This window comes from Mesoplodon bidens (assembly GCF_964165515.1).
Source record: "Mesoplodon bidens genome assembly, chromosome: 16".
NCBI lineage: Eukaryota > Metazoa > Chordata > Mammalia > Artiodactyla > Ziphiidae > Mesoplodon > Mesoplodon bidens.
The window spans coordinates 24,312,986-24,335,996 of record NC_138173.1 but is presented as its reverse complement, the minus strand read 5'-3'; the positions used below and the strand labels follow the sequence as shown (position 1 = coordinate 24,335,996).

General features: G+C 43.1%; 1 protein-coding gene across 4 annotated transcripts in view; it reads left to right on the top strand.

Annotated features, from left to right (window-relative positions):
• The window catches only part of ZNF704 (zinc finger protein 704), a 218,643-nt gene that overhangs the window by 182,338 nt on the left and 13,294 nt on the right, over positions 1-23,011 (top strand). For 3 of the 4 annotated variants that reach the window (XR_014017819.1, XM_081258804.1, XM_081258803.1), the window contains 3 exons: positions 8,639-8,739; positions 16,693-16,960; positions 19,203-19,307. Coding sequence is in view for 3 of the 4 variants with exons in the window: in XM_081258804.1 (XP_081114930.1) it covers positions 8,639-8,739; positions 16,693-16,960; positions 19,203-19,307 (474 nt within the window). In the remaining variant the exon portion in view is untranslated. Of the gene's footprint in view, positions 1-8,638; positions 8,740-16,692; positions 16,961-19,202; positions 19,308-20,570; positions 20,847-23,011 lie in introns of those variants that run through there. The other variant, XM_081258805.1, reaches the window with a different exon arrangement.

The following is a 23,011-nucleotide window of genomic DNA, read 5'->3' as shown; positions in this document are numbered from 1 at the left end:
CTTCTGTAAGAAGAACTGCTGCTCCAGAAATAGACCCATCTGTTAGAACTGCTGGGGAGGGCGGTGCTAAGAAAAGCAGCTCAGGGCTTCCCTGGTGGCGCAGTGGTTGAGAGTCTGCCTGCTAATGCAGGGGACACGGGTTCGAGCCCTGGTCTGGGAGGATCCCACATGCCGCGGAGCAACTAGGCCCGTGAGCCACAGCTACTGAGCCTGCGCGTCTGGAGCCTGTGCTCCGCAACGGGAGAGGCCGTGATAGTGAAAGGCCCGCGCACCGCGATGAAGAGTGGCCCCCGCTTGCCACAACTAGAGAAAGCCCTCGCACAGAAACGAAGACCCAACACAGCAAAAATAAATAAATAAATTACTAAAAAAAAAAAAAAAGAAAAGAAAAAAAAATTAAAAAAAAAAGAAAAGCAGCTCAGGGTCACACTGTACGGGTTTCACGGTGATGACACAGCATTGCCAGCCAGAGCCGGGGAGCTGATTGACCTCAGGGAGGATCAGGGTAAAGAAGAGAGATGTAGGCAATTCAATGACAGCATCTTAGAATAGTCTGCCAGGCAGTGTGTGGTCCAGGAGCTCGAAAGACTTCAGAAATCACCGAGCCCAGGCTCAACCTTTCCAAGTTACAGGACCGCTTGATCATGTCTGGAAATGTACAGATGTCCCCAAAGGTGAGATGCACTTTTAGAAATCACTGATCGAGAAAATATATAATGACTAGGGATTTCTATTAATTCAGGAATACTTTTGTTGTGGTTTTAGAAATCATTTTAAATCTACTCTATATTTAGGTATCATTTCCACATGATAAAATGAACTCGCTTTAAATGTATAGTTCAGTGAGTTTTGACTAATGTCTCCACCTGAGTAACCACCACTGTGATCCAGGCCAGCGATCCTTGTGTCCTCTTCACTCAGATGCCACCCCCCACCCCAGACAGGCAGCTGCTGCCCTGACTTCTGTCACTAGAGATGAATTTTGCCTGTTGAAAATGGAATCATACAGTGTGCACTTTTTGGTGTACAAAATACCAAATGTTGGCAACAGGAACTCTCATTCATTGCTCTTGAGAATGTAAAATGGTACAACCACTTTGTAAAGCAGTTTGGCACTTTCTTATAAAGGTAAATATATATTCACCATATGGGCCAGTAATTCCACTCTTAGATATTTACCTAAGAGATAAGAAAGCATGTCCACAAAAACACTTGGAGACAAATTTCATAGCAGTTTTATTCATTGCCGCCCCAAACTGGAAACCTGTGGTACGTTATAAAACGGAATACTACACCACAATAAAAGGCAACTAATGGCTGAAATAAGGAACAGTGGGTGAATCTCAAAAAAAAAATTATGCTAAGGTATAGAAGCCAGATCCAAGGGGATACATTCTGTATTATTCCATTTACAAAAATCTTTTTGTTATTTTTAAATTTTATTACCACAGAATCTATAAATGGCACGTACAGGTGAGAGATGTTTAATCCCTGCTTGGTATACATTGGAATTTACCTACACACCTCACAGATCCAAAATCACTAATCTTGTTTAGTCCTCTTGTTTTACGAATAAAGAAAGAAAGTCCCGGGCTTCCCTGGTGGCGCAGTGCTTGAGAGTCCGCCTGCCGATGCAGGGGACACAGGTTCGTGCCCCGGTCCGGGAAGATCCCACATGCCACGGAGCGGCTGGGCCCGTGAGCCGTGGCCGCTGAGCCTGCGCGTCTGGAGCCTGTGCTCCGCAATGGGAGAAGCCAGTGAGAGGCCCGCATACCGCAAAAAAAAAAAGAAAGAAAGAAAGTCCCAAGGTGGTGAGGTGACAGGTGTAAGTAAGGCTGCTCTCCCAGTAAAGAAAAGAATTGGAATCCCTACAACTTCTAACGGTTACTGATTTTTTTTAGGACAGCATTTATCAGCCTTTGGAGCCCGCTGAAGGTCTGAGTAGACGTGTTGGTTCTGAAAGAGCTGTTGCAGCCTCTGCCAGGGGCGTGGCTTCCCATGAGGCAGGCTGAGGAAGCATGTGTGAGGCAGCACACTCACCTGTGCAGAATAATTGGACCCTCTTCTCTCTGGGAAGCTTGGATGTATGAGCGTCCACCCCTCGCCCATCCCAACACACACACACACACACACACACCAATCGCCAAATAAAACATACCTCAGGATCTTCTCAGTTGCCTTAGAAAAGGCAACTTGATGCTAACTCCAGGCAGCTGTCTGGTAAACTGGTCATGTGATGCTCAGAGTCATGCTTATGTACCTCCTGGAATATAGCTGTAATTGAACTTATCCCTGGACGTGTCATATAACACTCCCAAAATCCAGCTGTGTTTGCACTCTTGGAACTGAAGGTGACCTTCAGCAGTCATCTTGTCAGTCCTGTGTACCAGTCTCGGTTCTATCAGGAAAATAGAAACTACTCCATGTACCCTGAGTATGAAATAATTCAAACCCAGCATGGATGTTTGCCATGGAAAGGGAAGCAGAGAGAAGATGAAGAAAGAAGCCTTGGTCAAAGATCTTTCTTGGCCAAAGAAGGAAACCTATAGCCCCAAAGCAGTCAGTATGAGAGACATTCTGGAAGCTGCTGCAGAAGTGATGAATCCCCAGGAAGTTCTTTCAAGCCATCGTAGCCCACAAGGCCAAAGTTGGCTGGTTCTAAAGAGCTTTCCTGGATGCTGCTGTGAATATCACATTGGGCATGTGTGAGATTCCGTGAGTCTGCTTGTAACTGCCAGGAACTTCAGCTTAATCACGCAGATGTGTGGAGGACCCTAGCACGCTGTGCTTCCCAACCGACAGTGACCTCTCTCTACCTCGGACATCCCAGCTTTCTGAACGTCTGTTCGAGCTGAGAGGAGAAGCCAGGACTGAAGCACAGATGGGCACGTTCAGACTTGGAGGCTGCAACTCCACCGGCAGCTTTGCTTGGTTTGGCCTCTTTGGACAAGCTTGGATCCATGTGGCAATCTGGGTGTTTATTTAGCTATTTTTTTCCCTGTTCTCCTCCTCCCATGGCTGGCTTTCCTTTAGCATAACAGTGAGTAGTCTGTAGACAAAGGATTTGTCTCCATTGGATGTAGTCAGGGGACTTTGAAAAGTACTTAAGCACCATTTAAGGGGCCTCTGGTTCGACGGAGAACATTCTTCACCTAGGTAGAGAGAAGTCATTTGATTTCATTAAAGTTGAGGTGCTCATGCTAGTATACTTTTATTCTCCAGAAATTAATCAAACAAGTGTTATAGGGTGACTTTCATTTTAAATTTAAAATAGGGTAATTTTTATGTTTGGAAATTAATGTAAAAATAAGATACCCTTCCCCAGTATTTCTACCATGCAATTTCTACCATGTAATTATTTGTATTACATACCCTCCCAAATATATAATGTTGTTTATATTCTTTTATAACCTACTTTTTCCCCATTTCAATCAAGGTCCTGGGGGAAGCTGATGGTGTTCTCAAGTGGGGTAATTGAGAAGAGTTTAATGAAGAGGCTCTTTATAAAGGTGTAGATAGGGCTAGAAGGAATCAGAAGGGGTGGTGTGGTACCCCACGGGCAAAAGAGAAAAGCAAGGAGGAAACAAAGTTGATCATTTTTCTTCATTTCCATTACCTAATTTTCTTTGGGCAACAGATTTCTTTGGAGCCCTTAGCAGGGGCCCAAAAAAGTATGGGCGTAATTGAGGAGATGACACGCAAACACTTGCAATTGGTAGGGCTCCAAATTCCAAGGGATTTAGAGAGGATGTTGGTCAGCTTCATTGTATTTGGGGGATCCGATACCTCTATACCAGCTATTTCCTCTTAACTAAGGAAAGGAGTTATACCAATGACATTTATTTTTCTATAATCAGTACCAAGCTTTAGTAATCAATTCAAGAAGTAAATGCTTGACATATTATTGCAAGGACTAGGAACAGAATGTTATACATAATACTTGTTATGGCACAAAAATACCACCGTAGGGCTTCCCTGGTGCGCAGTGGTTGAGAGTCCGCCTGCCGATGCAGGGGACACGGGTTCGTGCCCCAGTCCGGGAAGATCCCACATACCGCGGAGCGGCTGGGCCCGTGAGCCATGGCCACTGAGCCTGCGCGTCCGGAGCCTGTGCTCTGCAAATGGAGAGGCCACAACAGTGAGAGGCCCGCGTACCGCAAAAAAAAAAAAAAATGTGATTGTCATTTCCTAAAACAATCAGCAGTTTGACCCACAAAATTCCTAAGATGTAGAATGAATTTGGCTCTAAACGTTGTGTAGTACTATTATATTAATTTCAAAAGACTTGATCTAACTGACTAATTGGTAGGAGTCATCAAGTGCTACTGGATAAGTCACATATCCCTTCTTGAACCACTTTCTTCTATTTGTGCTGGTCATACCACACTGTCTGGATTACTACTACTTTCCCCACCCTCTCTCTCTCTGGCTGCTCTTTCTCAATCTCCTACATGAAATATTGGATGCTGCAGTATCCTGGGCCTTCTCATCATCTCTAGCTGCACTTTTTTCCCTAGATGATCTCATCCAGATCTGTTTTAAGAAATCCTTCAGCTCCTGACTCCAAATGTACGTCTCTAGCCCTGATTTCCCCTCAGTTCCAGGCTCACAGATCCATGGTGTTACTTGCCACCTCCTCTTGATCAATAACAGGGATCTCAACATTAGCATATCCCACACAGAACCACAACTCACAAAGCTATAGAAGTCATCTTTGACACCGCCCCTTTTAACATTCCTCATACTCAGCCCAACAGCAAGTACTGTTTGATCTGCCTCAAAAATTGATCTTCTTAAAAAAATTTTTATTAGAGTAGAGTTGATTTACAATGTTGTGTTAGTTTCAGGTGTACAGCAAGGTGAATCAGTTACACGTATACATATATCCACCCTTTTTTAGATTCTTTTCCCATATAGGCCATTACAGAGTACCAAAATAGATCTTGAATGTGTCTACTTTTCTCCATTCTCACTGCTCAAACCTTCTTCCAGCCGCCCTCTTCTCTGACCTGTGGGAGCATCACACTGGTGACCTTATTTTTCTCTCCCCAGAATAGAGTGATGTTTTCTTAAAGCCTAAATCATATAATGTCGTTCCCCTCCTTAAACCCCTTCAGTAGCTTCTTTATTTTAGAATAAAATCCAAATTCCTTACCTTCACCTACAAGACCCTGCATGATCTGTCCCTCCTTGTCTCTCCACATTATTTCAAACAGATCACAGCCTCTCTCCTTTCCCTCTAAATTCACTGTTCTTTCTGGCCCTACAATATGTCAAGCTCTTCCCCATCTTCATACCTTTGCATTAACTCTTCCCTCTGCCTGGAAAACTCTAGCTCATAGCATGACTGGCTTCTTCTCCAACCTTCAGATCCCAGCTCAGAAGTCACTTTCTAGAGGCTTTGTCTGACCTAACGCAGCCCACCCCCATTTCCAGTGACCTTACCATACCTGAAACAATCATCATTTATTATCATTTCTCTCTCTCTCCCACTAGGATCTAAGTTCCTGGAGAACAGCTTCTTTTCTTTCTGGAAAGAAAAGAAGTCACTGGAATATTCCTTGCTAAATAGCTACCTGGTTTAATGAATAAAGGAATACCATCAGCAAAAAGGCTTGGAATGAATCAGAAAGTGTTCTCATCTATCATGACTTCATTTCCAGATGGATATTTGGACTCTCAGATACCTGTAATTTTGGTTTGAGTCATTAATTCCCTTAAGTGGAAGATAATTTTTAAAAGTATAGCTTCATTGTTTGAAAAATGGGCAGAAAGCACTCCTAGGGGGAGGATTTGTTCATTAATACTGTTAAGTTGTTATATGCTTTGAATAAAAAACACCAAGCAGAATTCTTTTTTGTGAACCTTGGGGTTGGGGTGGGGGGCAGGGCAAGATTTAAACTCTCCCCATTTGGCCCATCTTACATCTCAGGCGTTTGGATCAGTGGCTCAAGGAGATCAGGCAGCCTGAAATTTGTGAACTGTCTCCTTAGAATAAACACCGATGCATCAGGACCATGTACTTTAAAGTCTCCTAATTGTGTCTCTGCTTCTCAGCTCCCCTCACATCCCTCTCTCACCTTCTGCTCCATCTCTTCGCTGCTGCAGCTCCTAGAGCTCAGTACCGCCCATTGCAGCGGGGAGCACAGGCAGGCTGTCTGAGATGCCTGGGAGCTACAGTGGGAATGGCTAGGTTGCTGTGTCAGGAATGATGGCCACCTGGCCAGAGTCCCTGGGACCCCTAGGCCACTAGGCTCATGAAGCCCACAGGAGGCGTGAGCTCCTTCTGCTGTCACTAGTCTTTCCCAGCAGACTGTGACCATGTGCCACTTGCCATACTGAAAGTGACCATTCCCAACACACAGGATACTCCTCACTCCGGGAAGTTGCCAGGTACCTTGTTTCAATTGAGAAACCTAGAGAAAGACTTGGGTGCCGGTGGGTGGCTGGCTGGCTGGATCAGGATATTAATCCCATCATAATAGCTGATGAATCATCCTCTAAATGTGTAAATGATTGCTTTCTAGAACAGGGCTTGAGGGCAGAAATCCTACTAGACTTGTAAACAAAGCTACATCAATTCCGTCAGTTCAAGGAAGGTGTCATGACTGCTATGTTGATTGGTCAGGGTAGGCTTACGGTTGAAACAACCCATTCCCAAACGTCAGTGGCTTAACCCCATAAAGGACTTCTCATGTCACAATCCAATCAGGTCAGCGGGGGTGGTGAAGGGGTGTCTCTGCCCCACACAATCCTTCAGGGACCCAGGCCCCTTCCTCCTGGTACAGAGGTTCTTAACCTGGAGTCCACAGGTCCCAGAAAGGGGGTAGACAGAATTCAGGGAGTCTGTGAACTTGGGTGGGAGAAGAAGTATATCTTTATTGTCATGAATCTTTTAACTATAATTTAGCATTTCCTGCAATTATGATCGAAGACATCAAACCACAATAATGTTAATGCCACCTGTGACTTTAGTAACAATAGAAATCATGGATATTTTCATATCACCTTACAATTTTAGCAGATATCATGAAATATCATTTATGCTTAACACTACTTTGAGATTATGGTAGTTACTAGACTCACTTAAAAATCTTGTTATTTAATGGGTTAAAGAGTACATATATTACCATTTCACAAAATTTTTAAGTATTTTGATAGCTATTTCAGTACTCTTGCAGTTTTTCGTAATCCTATGTATTTTATTTTAAACATTAAAAAACATTATTCAAGAAGGGGTCCATGGGGCTTCCCTGGTGGCACAGTGGTTGAGAGTCCGCCTGCCGATGCAGGGGACACGGGTTCGTGCCCCGGTCCGGGAAGATCCCACATGCCGCGGAGCGGCTGGGCCCGTGAGCCATGGCTGCTGAGCCTGTGTGTCCGGAGCGTGTGCTCTGCAACGGAAGAGGCCACAACAGTGAGAGGCCCGCGTACCGCAAAAAAAAAAAAAAAAGTGTGTGTGTATATATATATATATATATATATGTATAACTGAATCACTTTGTTATACAGCAGAAATAAACACCACATTGTAAATCAACTATACTTCAATTTTAAAAATATTGAAAATTTAAAAATCTCTGATCTAGTGGTTCTACTGTCCCCTAAGTCCCTGGGTATCCCCTACCTCTAGTCAGCAGAGCGGACTTGGGTGACATTGAGAAGTAGTTTAGGGACGAGGCTTAGAAGGAATGTGTGTCACTTCTGCCCATGTTCCCCTGGCCCTGACCCCACCTAACTGCAAGGGAGGCTGGGAAGTGAAGTCTAGTCTGTTCCCAGGCGAAAACGAGATGGGGCTTGGTGAGTACATGGAAGTGATTGTCACCGTGCCCATGGAAACAATTAGCAAACAGCAGTCCAACGACAAGCACCCTCCCTGGAGAAAACTCACTCCCTGTCAAATTCACTCCGGGAAGTATAATCATAATAAGACCATAATAGCTGCCATTGGTTGAATAATTGCTCCCGTCAGTATTGCGCTAAATGATTCACTTTCATGACCTCATAATTAATCCTCATAATAACCTTATGAGACAGGTGCTATTGTTCCTACTTGATAAATAAGGAAACCAGGACTTGAGAAAGGCAGTCCAGAATCGGTGCTCTCAATCACTGTGCTGGACTGTTTTGGAAAACTTCTGAGGTCCTTGTAAGAGAAGATGGAACTGTATCCTGGTGGAGAGAGTGGTTCCTGGAACCAGACTCCCAAACTTCACATCTCAGCTTTGCTGGAAGCTGGCTCATAGACAGGGCAAGTTTTCCTGAAGCTTTCCATGAATCTGTAAAAGGGTGATAATAATAGCATCCATCTTTTAGGATTAAGTGAGATAAATTCTTAGACTAGCACCTGGCACATGGTAAGTGCTCAGTGAATGTTAGACACTGTCATTAATGCCTAAATGGCCCTGTGACCACCTTAATGAAAGTGAACTAAATGTTCCAGCAGGGCTCAGTATTCATGAAGGATGCAAGTAAATCTCTGAGGTCACCGAGATCCTCACCAGCCAGGGCGTTTCCTAGAATGGTGTGCTGAGTTATAGTCAAGAGAATGGGATGCCGCTACTTTTCTAATGAAGGAAAAAAATTAAAATTGTTGGGTTAGTTTTCATTTGAATGTAACTTTCTCTCCCATTTATAGAACTCCATGAAGGTGATGTTCAAATGCCTCTGGAAAAACTGTGGGAAGGTTCTGAGCACTGCAGTGGGTATCCAGAAGCACATCCGGACCATTCATCTTGGGTAAGGCAGCCCTCCCTTCAGAGCTTGGCGTATCTCCATCAGTTCGATCCAGGGTCACTTGCACTCAGAATTACACACCACACTGTGCCTTAAAAATTCTGAACACGGGACTAGGGACTAAGCCAACTTGATCTTCCTAGTCACCATGGAGATGCCCACTGCAGACTTATAGGCCAGTATGCCAAGTGGAAAGAAAGTGGACTTAAATTTGTAAAGCCTCCCTGATATACTCACTAAGTCAGGGGTCCCCAATCCCAGGACCGAGGATCGGTACCAGTCCGTGACCTGTTAGGAACCGGGCCGCACAGCAGGAGGTGAGCGTCGGGCAAGTGAGCGAAGCTTCACCTGCATTTACAGCCGCTCCCCATCGCTCGCATTACCGCCTGGACCATCCTCCTCCACCACCCGCTCTGTGGAAAAACTGTCTTCCAGAAACTTTAGTCCCTGGTGCCAAAAAGGTTGGGGGCCGCTGCACTAAGTGTATTAAACAAGTCACTGCTTGGAGCCTCAGGTCCTTCTGAAAATGAGGCTAATAATATCAGCCCTGCAGGGGCATGTGTGAGGGTCAAAACTAAAATGTATGTTAGAATAATTTGTAAAAGATGGACCACTAAGGTAGGGTAGGGTAGGGTAAGGGGTCCTTGAACCCCCTGAAATTGTCTGTAAAATTAGATGTGCACTTTTTTTCCCAATGGAGTGTATTCGTGACTTTGAGCCACAAAGGCAGATATAACCTGAAAAGGGTTTAAGAACCACAGTGACAATCAGTGCTGCTGTTGCTATTCTTATGACGCCTGATGACCTGCTCTATCATTTTCTGTTGCCCAAATAAGTCCTTTATTTGTACAACTGACACTTCCTTGTGTTACATAAAAACCATTCTAAGGAAAGATGAAACTAAGTTTCTAGCAACAGGGATTAGGGGGCCACTCCAGAGGGGCAATGGTAGTTCAGTTGCCTTGTGCTTTAGTCTCTGGGTTTTTCTTGTCCAGGGATCTGGGACTGAGAAGAGACCTTGAGAAGCTGTAAGTCATAACCAGTGTGCATAAGGCAAATCCAAATACATGACCAGCCCCCAAAATGCTTGGACACAGAGGAGCCCTTTCAAAAAGATGAGTGTTGAGAAATAAACGCTACAGTCACTTTGCCCAGCAAGGGATAAATTTAGGGAATGCATCATCCTTAAAAAAAAAAAGTGGTAGAAAAAGAAAACAAGAACTGGTTCTAAGGTGATTTTGCTGATTGGTGTGGATTGGCCTCTTCAGTGACTGGAGAGAAGCAGAGATCTATCTCCCTAACCTGTAGGCTTGGGATGCTGGAGACACAGCCAGACCCTTCCAGGGCACAGCACGTGGAAAGTCACCAAGCGCCGTGGGTGTGGCCCAGCAAAGCGGGGCGCCTGCTCCGCTAGCCTGAGGGTCCACCTCATCCTCCAGGAAACACCACACTGAACCACTGCGGGGCAGAATGCACTCCTGTTCCTAAAGCCTTCGGAGAAGGAGATCCTGCGGCTTCTCCCCTCAAACCTCACTGTCAGCACAGCTCACAGAGTAAATAGCTCAGAGTTCTTTAAAGGTTTAGGCAGGGCTTCTGGAAGCTATAATCAGGACCTGGGGTATTTGTTTTAAAGTCCCTCTGCCCAACGATTCGAATCCTAGTCAGCACTACACAGAAACACATGCCACATATATGTATTTATAGACTATAAACGGCATCACAGGATTTTCCTTTGAGCTTCCGGGGTGCTCTCATGGTGGGTGAAATTCAACGTGCAGCTGCTGTATTCATTTCCCTGGGATTCCCTTTTTACTCTGTGTGCTTCACATTGCCTTGGTGAATTAGGATTCACATCCCTGCCAGCCATCGCACAGGCATGGGCCTGGGTTAGCAGGACTCCAAGGCTGCTCTGTATGTATATGAAGCTGTCACGGACCTGGGTAGGGGTCGGAAGGGGACCGCCTTGGCCTTAATCCATGTCCTCCACGATGTGACTGTAGCAGGATGGGGCATTTTTCATGAGTGTTGGCTGTGGGACCTAGGGGAAGAAGGGGGCATTCCAGAACCCCCAAATATGTGTCTTGCATCTGATGTAGCTGCAGTGCACACCATATGCCAGTATAAAATTACACTGTTTTTCTCTTAAGTCTCACTCCCTTCTTATACACCAGGGGCTGATCCTGATTTATCCCCGTGTAGGACACACAATTTCCCCCAGGCCTGTGTGTCTATTAGTGGCACTCAGGCAGCCAGTAGCAACTCGGCCTGCCCTTTACTGGAGAGGAAGTGGGGACAGGAATAGAACAGGCACACATTCTTCAGCCCACTCTCTGGGGTCTTCCACGCTCTGCTTGTAGGAAAGCCAAGCCCAGCCTGACCTGCTACGGCGCAGACACCTCCCTAGACGCCTCAGCCTGAGACCTCAGGGGAAACGGAACGAGGCTGGGAGAAGCCGCCGATGTGGCTAAACAGAAAGGCCGAGGAGAAGGGGAGATTTTGTGTTTTAAGTTCCATACAGGGATTGTAAATGGGAAAAAAGTTTATTCCGAGTCAGTGTCCTGCGCCTGCTGGATGTGGTCATGAAATTTGGGGAAGCCCCAGGGAAGGGAGATGTGCAGAGGCTATCCCATAAAACCAAGTGGCCAGATGTGCACCATTTCCCTAGAAATTCATAAATCCAATAAATGTTATTTATTCGACAGTTATTTTATGCAAAGCTTTCTGTGGAAGAGTACAATTTTCCATGTCTCAGGGAGAAAAACTGTGGAAGTACTAGAAGATATTTTTCCTGGTGATAGTAAACATTGAGGCTTTTTTTTATACATATAAATTTATTTATTAATTTTTGGCTGCCTTGGGTCTTCGTTGCTGCCTGTGGGCTTTCTCTAGTTGCAGCAAGCGGGGTCTACTCTTTTTTTTTTTTTTTTTTTTTTTTGCGGTACACGGGCCTCTCACTATTGTGGCCTCTCCTGTTGCGGAGCACAGGCTCCGGACGTGCAGGCTCAGTGGCCATGGCTCACGGGCCCAGCCACTCCACGACATGTGGGATCTTCCCGGACCGGGGCATGAACCCATGTCCCCTGCATCGGCAGGCGGACTCTCAACCACTGCGCCACCAGGGAAGTCCCAACATTGAGGCCTTTTAACATCAGCCTTATTTTTATTTAATACGCACTCAGTGCTTATTATGTGTGCGGTACACTTCTAAGCACGTGTGCAGTAGGCCTCCATACCTGCAGCTGCGGAACCCACAGATACGGAGGGCCAGCTGTGCTACATCATTTTATATAAGGGTTCAGGCTGCCAAAATCACACACACAGCTAGAAGCTGTCAGGATTTGAACCCAGGAGATCCGACTCCAGAATTCATGCCGGGAATCACTGTGCTATAACGTCAGCTTCCTTCGTTCATTCATTCAACATTTAATAGGCACCTCCTGTAGGCCAGATGCGCTGATATGTGTGGTGTGACACAAAGATGAACAAGACATAGCCCTAGAGAATCAGTCTCAGGGAGGCGACAGGGGTTTAAAAGAAATTACAGAAGTGTACCCAGTCATTACATAAAGTGACTTAAATAAACTGAACGCACCTCACAGGGGGCTCAGAGGATCTAACAGTTCGGAAGTCCTAACACCCAACGTGCAGAATACTTCCCCGATTGGAGAGCTCAGGTCACTTCCACCTCCCAGCTCTTGCCCGGCCACTGTCACCTGCTCCACAGTCTGCTCACTGGCCTCCCTCCCTTCTTGCCCTCCTCTCCTCTATTCTCTCTCCAGACAATTGCCAGAGTGATCCTTTTAAAAAGTAACTTATGGGGCTTCCCCGGTGGCGCAGTGGTTGAGAGTCCGCCTGCCGATGCAGGGGACACGGGTTTGTTCCCCGGTCCGGGAAGATCCCACATGCCGCAGAGCGGCTGGGCCCCTGAGCCATGGCCGCTGAGCCTGCACGTCCGGAGCCTGTGCTCCGCAACGGGAGAGGCCACAACAGTGAGAGGCCCGCGTACCGCAAAAAAAAAAAAAAAAAGTAACTTAAGAGTCTATTTTTGTTTTGTAAATAAGTTCATTGGTATCATTTTTTTAGATTCCATATATAAGTGGTAGCATATGATATTTGTCTTTGTCTTACTTCACTTAATATGAAAATTTCTAGGTCCATCCATGTTGCTACAAATGGCATTAGAGGGCATTAGAAAACAAACTTATGGTTACCAAAGGGCATAGCATGAGAGGGGGTGAACTGGGGAGAGATAAATTAGGAGCTTGGGATGAACAAATACACAGTATTGTATATAAAACAGATAAACAACAAGGACTTACTGTATAGCACAGGGAACTATACTCAATATCTTGTAATAACCTATAATGGAAAAGAGTCTGAAAAAGAATATATATATGCTTTATATATATATATTAAAAATATATATATAATTACTTTGCTATACACCTGAAACTAACACAACATTGTAAATTAACTATACTTCCATTTTTAAAAATAAAAAATAAATAAAAATAAAAAGTAACAGAGTCCTCAAAATCCCCAGAGGCTTCCATCACACTCAGGACAGAATCCCAAGTCTTTCCCCAGGGCTACAAAGCCCTGGGCGATCTTGCCTCTGGCTTCCTTGCCACTCTTCTCTCATTACTCTCTGCCTGGTGCCCCGAGCACCAGCCACCTGCCTCTCTGCCCTGCTTGGAAAGTGCCAAGACGGCCCACCCCAGGACTCTGTGCATTCTTCCCACATGGTTCCCACATGGGTTTCTCCCTCACCTCATATAGACATCTGCTCAAATATTACCTCCTCGGAGAGTCTTCCTCTGAACACACTATTTAAAATGATGCCCCTATCATTTACGCTGATTAAGGACACTCTTAATGCTGCTTAATTTTTCTTTCTGGGATTTATCACTACCTGATGTATTAAATGTCTATTTCCTTATGGGTTTACTTTTTTTATGAGTTATAGTCAATGTACAATATTATATAAGTTACAGGTGTACATTCTGGTAATTCACAATTTTTTAAGGTTATACTCCATTTATAGCTGTTACAAAATATTGGCTATATTCCCTGTATTGTACAGTAATATATCCTTGTAGCTTATTTTATACATAATGGTTTGTACCTCTTAATCCTCTACCCATATACTGCCCCTCCTCCCTCCCCTCTCCCCACTGATAACTACTGGTTTGTTCTCTATATCTGTGTCTGCTTCTTTTTTGTTATATTCACTAGTTTGTTGTATTTTTTAGATTCCATATATAAGTAACATCATGCAGTATTTGTCTTTCTCAATCTGACTTATTTCACTTAGCATAATACCCTCCAAGTCCATTCATGTTGTTACAAATGGCAAAAACTTCATTCTTTTTTAATGCCTGAGTAGTATTCCATTGTGTGTGTCTCTGTGTGTGTGTGTGTGTGTGTGTGTGTATCTCACATCTTCTATATCCTTCATCTGTTGATGGATACTTAGGTTGCTTCCATATCTTGGCAATTGTACATAATGCTGCTATTGGGGGGCATGTATCTTTTTGAATTACTGTTTTGTTTTGTTTTGTTTTTTAGATATATACCCAGGAGTGGAATTGCTGGGTCATATGGTAGTTCTATTTTCAGTTTTTAAGAAACCTCCATACTATTTTCCACAGGGACTACACCAATTTACCTTCCCACCAACAGTGTACAAGTGTTCCCTTTTTTCCATATTCTCACCAACGTTTGTTATTTTTGTTCTTTTTGATGATAGTCATTCTGACAGGTTTAAGGTGATATCTCATTGTGGTTTTGATTTGCATTTCCCTGATGATTAGTGATGTTGAGCATCTTTTCATGTGCCTGTTGGCCATCTTCATGTCCTCTTTGGAAAAAAGTCTATTCAGATCTTCTGCCCACTTTTTTTTTTTTTTTTTTTTTTTTTGCGCAGTACGCAGGCCTCTCACTGTTGTGGCCTCTCCCGTTGCGGAGCACAGGCTCTGGACGCGCAGGCTCAGCGGCCATGGCTCACGGGCCCAGCCGCTCCGCGGCATGTGGGATCCTCCCTGACCGGGGCACGAACCCGTGTCCCCTGCATTGGCAGGCGGACTCGCAACCACTGCGCCACCAGGGAAGCCCCAAATTAATTATTATTATTATTTTTTTTTTTTCCTTTTTGCGGTATGCGGGCCTCTCACTGTTGTGGCCTCTCCCGTTGCGGAGCACAGGCTCCAGATGCGCAGGCCCAGCGGCCATGGCTCACGGGCCCAGCCGCTCCGCGGCATATGGGATCCTCCCAGACCGGGGCACGAACCCGTATCCCCTGCATCGGCAGGCGGACTCTCAACCACTGCGCCACCAGGGAGGCCCCTGCCCACTTTTTAATAAGGTTTTTTTTTAATGTTGTGTTAATGAGCTATTTATATATTTTGGATAGTAACCCCTTATGGGTCATATCACTTGCAAATATTTTCTCCCATTCAATAGGTTGTCTTTTTGTTTTGTCAGTGGTTTCCTTTGCTATGCAAAAGTTTTCAAGTTTAATTAGGTCCCATTTATTTATTTTTTACTTATATTTCCTTTGCTTGGAGACAGATCCAAAAAATATTGCTACAATTTATGTCAAAGAGTGTTCTGCCTATGTTTTCCTCTAGCAGTGTTATGGTGTCATGTCTTACATTTAGGTCTTTAATCCATTTTTAGTTTATTTTTGTATATGGTGTTAGGGAGTGTTCTTTTTTTTTTCTTTTTTTTTAAATTTTTATTTATTTATTTAATTTATTTTTGGCTGTGTTGGGTCTTCGTTTCTGTGCGAGGGCTTTCTCTAGTTGCGGCAAGTGGGGGCCACTCTTCATGGCGATGCACGGGCCTCTCACTATTGCAGCCTCTCTTGTTGTGGAGCACAGGCTCCAGACATGCAGGCTCAGTAGTTGTGGCTCATGGACTTAGTTGCTCTGCAGCATGTGGGATCTTCCCAGACCAGGGCTCGAACCCGTGTCCCCTGCATTGGCAGGCAGATTCTCAACCACTGCACCACCAGGGAAGCCCAGGGAGTGTTCTTATTTCATTCTTTTACATGTTGCTGTCTAGTTTTCCCAGCACCACTTATGGAAGAGACTGCCTCTTCTCCATCGTATATTCTTGCCTCCTTTGTCACAGGTTAATTGACCACAAGTACGTGAGTCTATTTCTGGGCTCTCTATTCTTTTCCATTGATCTATGTGTCTGTTTTTGTGCCAGTGCCATACAATTTTGATTACTATAGCTTTATACTGAAGTCAGGGAGCATGATTCTTCCAGCTCTGTTCTTTCTGAAGATTGTTTTAGCTATTTGGAGTCTTCTGCGTTTTCATACTAATTTTAAAAGTATCTGTTCTAGTTCAGTGAAAAATGCCATTGGTATTTTGACAGGGATTACATTGAATCTGTAGATTGCCTTGGAGAGTGTGGTCATTTTAACAATATTAATTCTTCCAATCCAAGAATACGGTGTATTTTTCCATCTGTTTGTGTTGTCTTCAGTTTCTTTCATCAGTGTCATACAGTTTTCTGAGTACAGGTCTTTTACCTCCTTAGGTAGGTTTATTCCTATGTATTTTATTCTTTTTGATGTGTTCCATTATGGGTTTCTTGTCTGCCTCTCCCCCTAGACTGTATGTTCCATCAGGGCAGAGTCTATTTATGTTTTGTTCACTGTAATAGTGGGACTCTAAAAAAAGAGCCAGGACATAGTAGACTCTCAATGAATTGTTGTTGAATAATTGACTAATTGGTTGATTAATTGAATAAATTGCTTTAAGAAGTCAAGGAAGGCTTCCCTGGAAGTGGACAGTTGAGTGTTGCAGGATAGGTAAGAGTTTGCCAGGCAGACAGAACAGAGGAAAAGCATTCCAGACAGAAGGAACAGCATGTGATGTGCCAGATTTCAAGGCAAGAAAATGGCTTGGGTGAGTAGGATTGTTTTGCTCTCTTTTGCATTAGGCGTGTTGGGGAGTCTGACTACAGTGATGGAGAAGAAGACTTTTACTACACTGAGATCAAGCTCAACACAGACTCAGTGGCAGACGGACTGAGCAGCCTGGCCCCGGTTTCGCCCTCCCAGTCCCTGGCTTCGCCTCCTACTTTCCCCATCCCAGATTCCAGCAGAACAGAAACTCCTTGTGCCAAAACTGAGACAAAATTGATGACACCCTTGAGCCGCTCTGCTCCCACCACCCTCTACCTCGTGCACACCGACCACGCTTACCAGGTGACTGGCAAGGGGCCGTGAGAGTAATCACTTTACTCCTGACCAAAAGCAGTAGCATTCTGACCTCTGAGTAAAGGATAACTCAGTGGAAAAACAGCATCCAAGAGAGCCCAGTAGCAGAGTTGGCTTTTTCTTTTTCTCCTTTTAAAGCCAGAATCTTGCACAGATGAAACCCTATAGGTCCTTGGACTTTGCAGTACTGATTGAAGATCCGATCCCTGAGACGCTGTTATGAGAATTAAAATCCTTAATACTGTAAATCTCTCAGAAGGGTGCCTGGCACATGATATAAGTACCTGTTAAATAAAAAATAAAATAAGTGAAAAGACGAGCATTGAAAAGTGCTGACACAGTGCCACTTTCGTCCTGCACCCCAGTCTGGGACTCAGTGCACTCCCTTCTGAATTGGTAACTAACTCTCTCAGACTGGAGCTGTGGTTGTCAGTGTTCCCCAAATCAACAGTGTCAGCATCACCTGGAAACTTGTTAGAAATGTACATTTTTTGGGTTTGCCCTAGACCTGTGGGACCAGAAGGAAGGGTGGGGCTGAGCAGTCTGTGTTTAACAGACCTTCTAGGGGATTCTGCTTCACTCCAAAGTCTCATAAGACCTTAGAGACAAATCCTGCAAATACAGGACAGGGCTAAAGCTCCTTTTCCCCCAGCAATTATTAACTCTTTTAAGTGTTGATTTAGTAAAGTTTCAATACACTCAAATTTAAAAAAAATTTTCCCATAATTATCAACCACCTTATGTAACTTTTTAGAAAAAAAATCTCCTGTACATATTTGTAATTGTGTTCTCTCACCCTTGTTTTATAAACACTTTCCATAGAACTGAATATACAACCAAATTCAATTAAATCAAAACATTAAATTGTTTTAATCATTCTTTTGTTAGGGATCTACTTTTTAGTCTATCCAGCTTTTTAATTATCATCAGTAAATCTACAGAGGATACCTCTGTGCCGGCAGCTTTATTTTTTCTTTGAATTTCCAAAAGAGTAATTATTGAATCTTAGGATATAACATGAACAGCTATGTATTGCCAAAATATTTTCCAATGGTGCCAGTTACAAAACCACTGTCACTAGCAACTATATGTATAAAAGTAGAAAAACTAAAGCTGTAGAGGAAGAATTCAGCCATTTATTTAGTAGACTTCAACTCAAGAGCAACGGAATAGAGCTAATTATTAAATTAGTTGATGCAATAACTTTCATTCCTGACTCTCCTTAACGGCGGTCAAAAGAATTATTCATTCCTTTGTTCTTGTTTGTCAGTGTTGCATTTAGGTCCGAAATCGTGGGCTTGAACCAACTTAATTAAATTATTTTGCTTATCTATATAATGAGAGTTGGAACACACACTAAGGGATCTAGAAGTTCCTTCCCAAACCATATATTCACAATATTGGGATTTTTCTGTTTACAGATATTATAAATGCTCAGCATAAAAATATTAGAAACATAAGCAAAGAAAGAAAATCCATCCTTAGTCCCAACAACAAGAAAGCCCCTTGGCTCATAGTTTTGGTATGTCCTTCAAAAGTATTCTATGTGTGTATGTATACTCATTTTTTTAAAAAAAATGGAATCTATTGTAATACTGTTTTCACTATGCTTTGTTTTTTCCACTTAATATCTCATGAACATTTTCCCAAGCCAATGAGTATTCTTCAACAACATCATTTTTAATGGCTCCGTGGCTATATCATGATATATCTACCCTTTTCCCTATTATTGGACACGTGTTTCCAGTTTTGTTAAATATAATACATAGTTCTGCAATGAACATCCTTATATCCATTTCCTGAGAATAAATTCTAGAAGTGGAATAGCTAACATACAGAACGCTAAGAATTTTTATATGTATTGCCAAATTACCCTCCCAAAGTGTTGTAATTTACAATCTACCATCACTGCATAAAAAAGTGACTTCCCAACTTGATAGTGAGGAATTGTATATCACAGATGTCCTAAAATAGGTATATGTATGTATAAGCAAATTTCTTTTCAGAAATCGGTAGTCAAAAACTTTCTCCTTTTATACCTTCGATTGCTTAGATAGCTAAAAAGTTTATCTCTAGCTACTCTCTTTGACTGTGTTTAATTTCCTGCTATTATAATTTAGTCATTAATATAACTGAGATTAGTTCTGAGGCCCTACTTTGGAAATGACAGCTTAAGACTCTGAGGTGAAATGTTCTTTCATAGCAACTTTCTCTGTTTTCTATTTGACAGGCCACGCCCCCTGTGAACATTCCAGGATCGGCCAAGTTCACCCCCAATGGCAGCAGCTTCAGCATTTCTTGGCAGTCTCCTCCAGTTACCTTCACAGGCATTCCAGTAAGTAGAAAAGCAAAAAGCCAGAAATCTGGTCAAAGCCAAACGTATATTTAGAGAACAAATTGTAGAAACATGCAAGAAAAAGATGAAAATTGGAATGCCAGAAGAATTCTTTTTTTTTTTTATGATATTTGTAAACTCAGCGAGGTGTCTCGTGGTCCAGACAGGCCCAACTTCTTTGTAAAAAGGTGTTTTGACTGGAATTTTAGAAACTAAAAGACAGTTTCATCTGTTGATAAACAACTTGTTGGAAATATATCAAGATTTTTTGTGTGGGTGGCATATTTGTATGTTTCCAAAAGGCTTTATAAAATTAATAGCTGAACTCAGACCCTGAACATAAAAGAAAGAGACCCTATACGTAAATGGCACTTATCATTATGAGTAACTTTATAAGATTTGACTTTGAAATTATTGTTTGTGGGTATGTCATTTTGCAAGTTCAAATAGTAGAAATTGAAATCACTTTTTTTCTTCCAAAGCCAGAATAGTCCATGCTGAGGGGTAATTTGCAAATAAATGAGTGCTGAAATATGCCATCGGGTTTAAGTAGTATATAAGAATTGATTTGATATAGTAAATGATTACTGTCTGAAAACTCAGCATGAATGTGCTTGATTTTTAACTATTCATTTAAAAAGATATTGGGTCTTTTATAGCTTATCACAGAATATCCATAGACCCCCATACCACTGATGAGCAAGGGGGTTTATAACTCCTGATAAGGTTCAGGGAAGTGGCTTATGATAATAGACATTAACCTTATTTTCTCCTCTCCACCCCTCTCCCTAAGGACCTCACAAAAGCTTCTTATTGCAACCACTGGCCACTCCCAGAGGTTTCCAGCAAATACCAAGGCCTCCTGTGGAGCTGATAAAAATGAAAGTGGCTCAGTCAGTTGCGCTGTGCTCTGTCAATGAATATTTATTAAATTCCCTAGAGGAATAGTCAACAATAAAAAGCATCCTGCTGGCAGCAATTCGAGAATTTGTGGCTTCCAGAAAATACTCCTAGAATAGGATTTTTAAACAGGATCATGGCTCTGGAATAATTATGAAAGGTGCCTCCTTCACGAAGAGTGGAACTGCTGGTAGTTCTCAAAAAGCAAGAATACGATGAATGCCCTGTTAGTAAACATTGAAAAAGAATAGCTTAGACATGTAGGTATTAGTTTTGTTTCTGGCAGGAACAGTGATCCCCTAAGGTAGGTGTCAGAGGTAAACAACCAGCCCTTTTGGCGACTTTTTTTTTTTTTTTGGATAGACATAAAAAGACCCAGAGTGGCTCTCGACAGGACATTTGAGACAACCCTAAGCCAGCAAGGCAGCTACAATCACAGAATGACAGAGACCTGCTATTCTAAATTCCGTTCCTTCCCTTCTTTGATTTGAGCAGAATTTTCAAGAGCATCCCCCTAGAGCTCATCTGGTGTAAAAACAAGTATAGTGTGTAGACAGAACAGCCCAGTTCAGACTTCCTTTCAAATTACCTCTATGACCAGCCCAAATGGAATATTTTCCCCTTTGTTCTATTAATTAAATCATCTCCTTCTGAAGCATAGTGTGACATCACGCTGCGTGGTTGTTTTTTTTTTAAATTGGGGTATAGTTGTTTTACAATGTTGTGTTAGTTTCTACTGTACAGTGAAGTGGAGTTCCCTGTGCTATACAGCACGTTCTGATTAGTTATCTATTTTACACATATTAGTGTATACATGTCAATCCCAATCTCCCAGTTCATTCCACCAGCCCCCGCTTTCCCCCCTTGGTGTCCATACATTTGTTCTCTACATCTGTGTCTCTATTTCTGCCTTGCACACCGGTTCCTCTGTACCATTTTTCTAGATTCCACATATATGCGTTAATATACGATATTTGTTTTTCTCTTTCTGACATTTCACTAGTTCCGTGTCCTCCAAAGTTCCTAAATGTCTTTCACGGTAGGGTACCAGCCAGGATACCGCCTCTTGTTGGTTTTTCAACAGTGAAATTTTAAAACTCTTCTCTCTGTGGACACTGTGGACAGAGTCCCTTAGTTTGCTCTCGATTGCTTACCAGGGATGTTCTGGACTAGAGCTTTGACAGAAAGTACATAGAGTAACTGAGTTAACTAGGTATCCCACTAAAATCCTATGGGAGCATCTAATTTATCCTTTCGCCAGAGAATTCCCAATCTATCTGGTTTTAGACTGTTTCAGCAGTCAGGCTTGCCATTGCTATCTAAAAATAAAGGTAAGGGGATGGAGGGAGCTGCCATTTTCGAAGGCTTTTGTTTAATTCTAGAAGGAAGGCAAGGAGGCTTACTACTAAAAGTGTTCTTCATGTTGCCCTACTCTCTATCAATGCTTTTTTTTAAAAGAAAAGAAAAAAACTGGCTGTTTGCTGTCCGCCCCCTTCTACAGGGGGCTGGATCTCACAACTCCACACCACCCAGGCATAGGACTGTCACATGTCCACTGGCTGGGTGCCAGCAGCCATCCCTGAATTCCCCAGGGGTGCTAGTCCTGCCTCTAGAAAACAGGGAGCCAGGCTGACTCTGAGAACCTGTGAATCCCCACCTCCTAAATTCCTGTAATAGGATTTTCAGACAGAAGCTCTAAAAGTTTTAAATGATAAGGTACTAGTATTAGTGGTGGCTTCAACTTTATCCAAACTGAAGAACAGAGCAGTTGCCATTTTATTAAATCCTCATTAAAGAACACCTTTCTTGTTGTACTCCAAAGCAAGTACTCTGAGTTTGTCAACCCCATTTAAGGTTTCCTTTTCTCCCATGTCTTTGAGACCTGGTATTGACGAGGGGATGCTTTTGTATGCTTCCTAGAAAGTAGAAATAATCTCCTTCTGCGAAATCCCAAGGTTTAAAGAATTTTATTTGTTCATTTGCCTACACTGGACTTCCTGAATTTGGGGCTTTAATAAGTTCCCTGGGTAAGACCTCTTTCCGGAGGTGTATAGCCCAGAAGGTCAATCGCATATTCAGCAATGTAACGTTTCAGTCTTTTCTAGCCCAAGGCTATGGACATAGGGGTAGGGAGAAGACCATGGTTAATTACTGCTTTCTTTGACCTGTTTTTCCCCCAATGACCCCTAATTATCTCCACTTCTTTCCCTGTCTTTTCATGGCAGAAAGCTGAGAGCTCTTGGCCCCTGTGTTAGTCTGCCATAATAGACTGGGTGGCTTAAACATCCCACATTTATTTTCTCACAGTTCTGGAGGCCAGCAGTCTCAGATCAGTGTGCTAGCTGATTCAGTTCCTGGTGAGGGCTCTCCTGCTGTCTTGTCAGGGGCTAACTTTTTGATATGTCCTCACATGGCCTTTTCTTTTCAGGGGGTAGAGAGATAGAGAGAGAGCCCTTTGGTGTCTCTTCATCTAAGGACACTAATCCTATTGGATCAGGGTCCCACCCTTTGGACCTTATTTGTCTTTAATTACTTCCTTAGAGACCCCATTTCCAAATACAACCACACTGAGAATTAGGGCTTCAACATGTGAAGGGGGGTGGAGCGGACACAAAATCCAGTCCATAATAGACCCCATGCAAGCAAATAGGAGCTAATCAACCTGCTATCCAAGGGCCATTCCAAGAGGCTTCAGGCCAGAAAGACAGTCTCCAGACCTGAAATAGTAGTTCTTAATTGTTAGCTTTTTAGCTGGTTTGTTTTTTATTAACACTTTGATGGAGGGTTCAGAATATTCTGTTAGA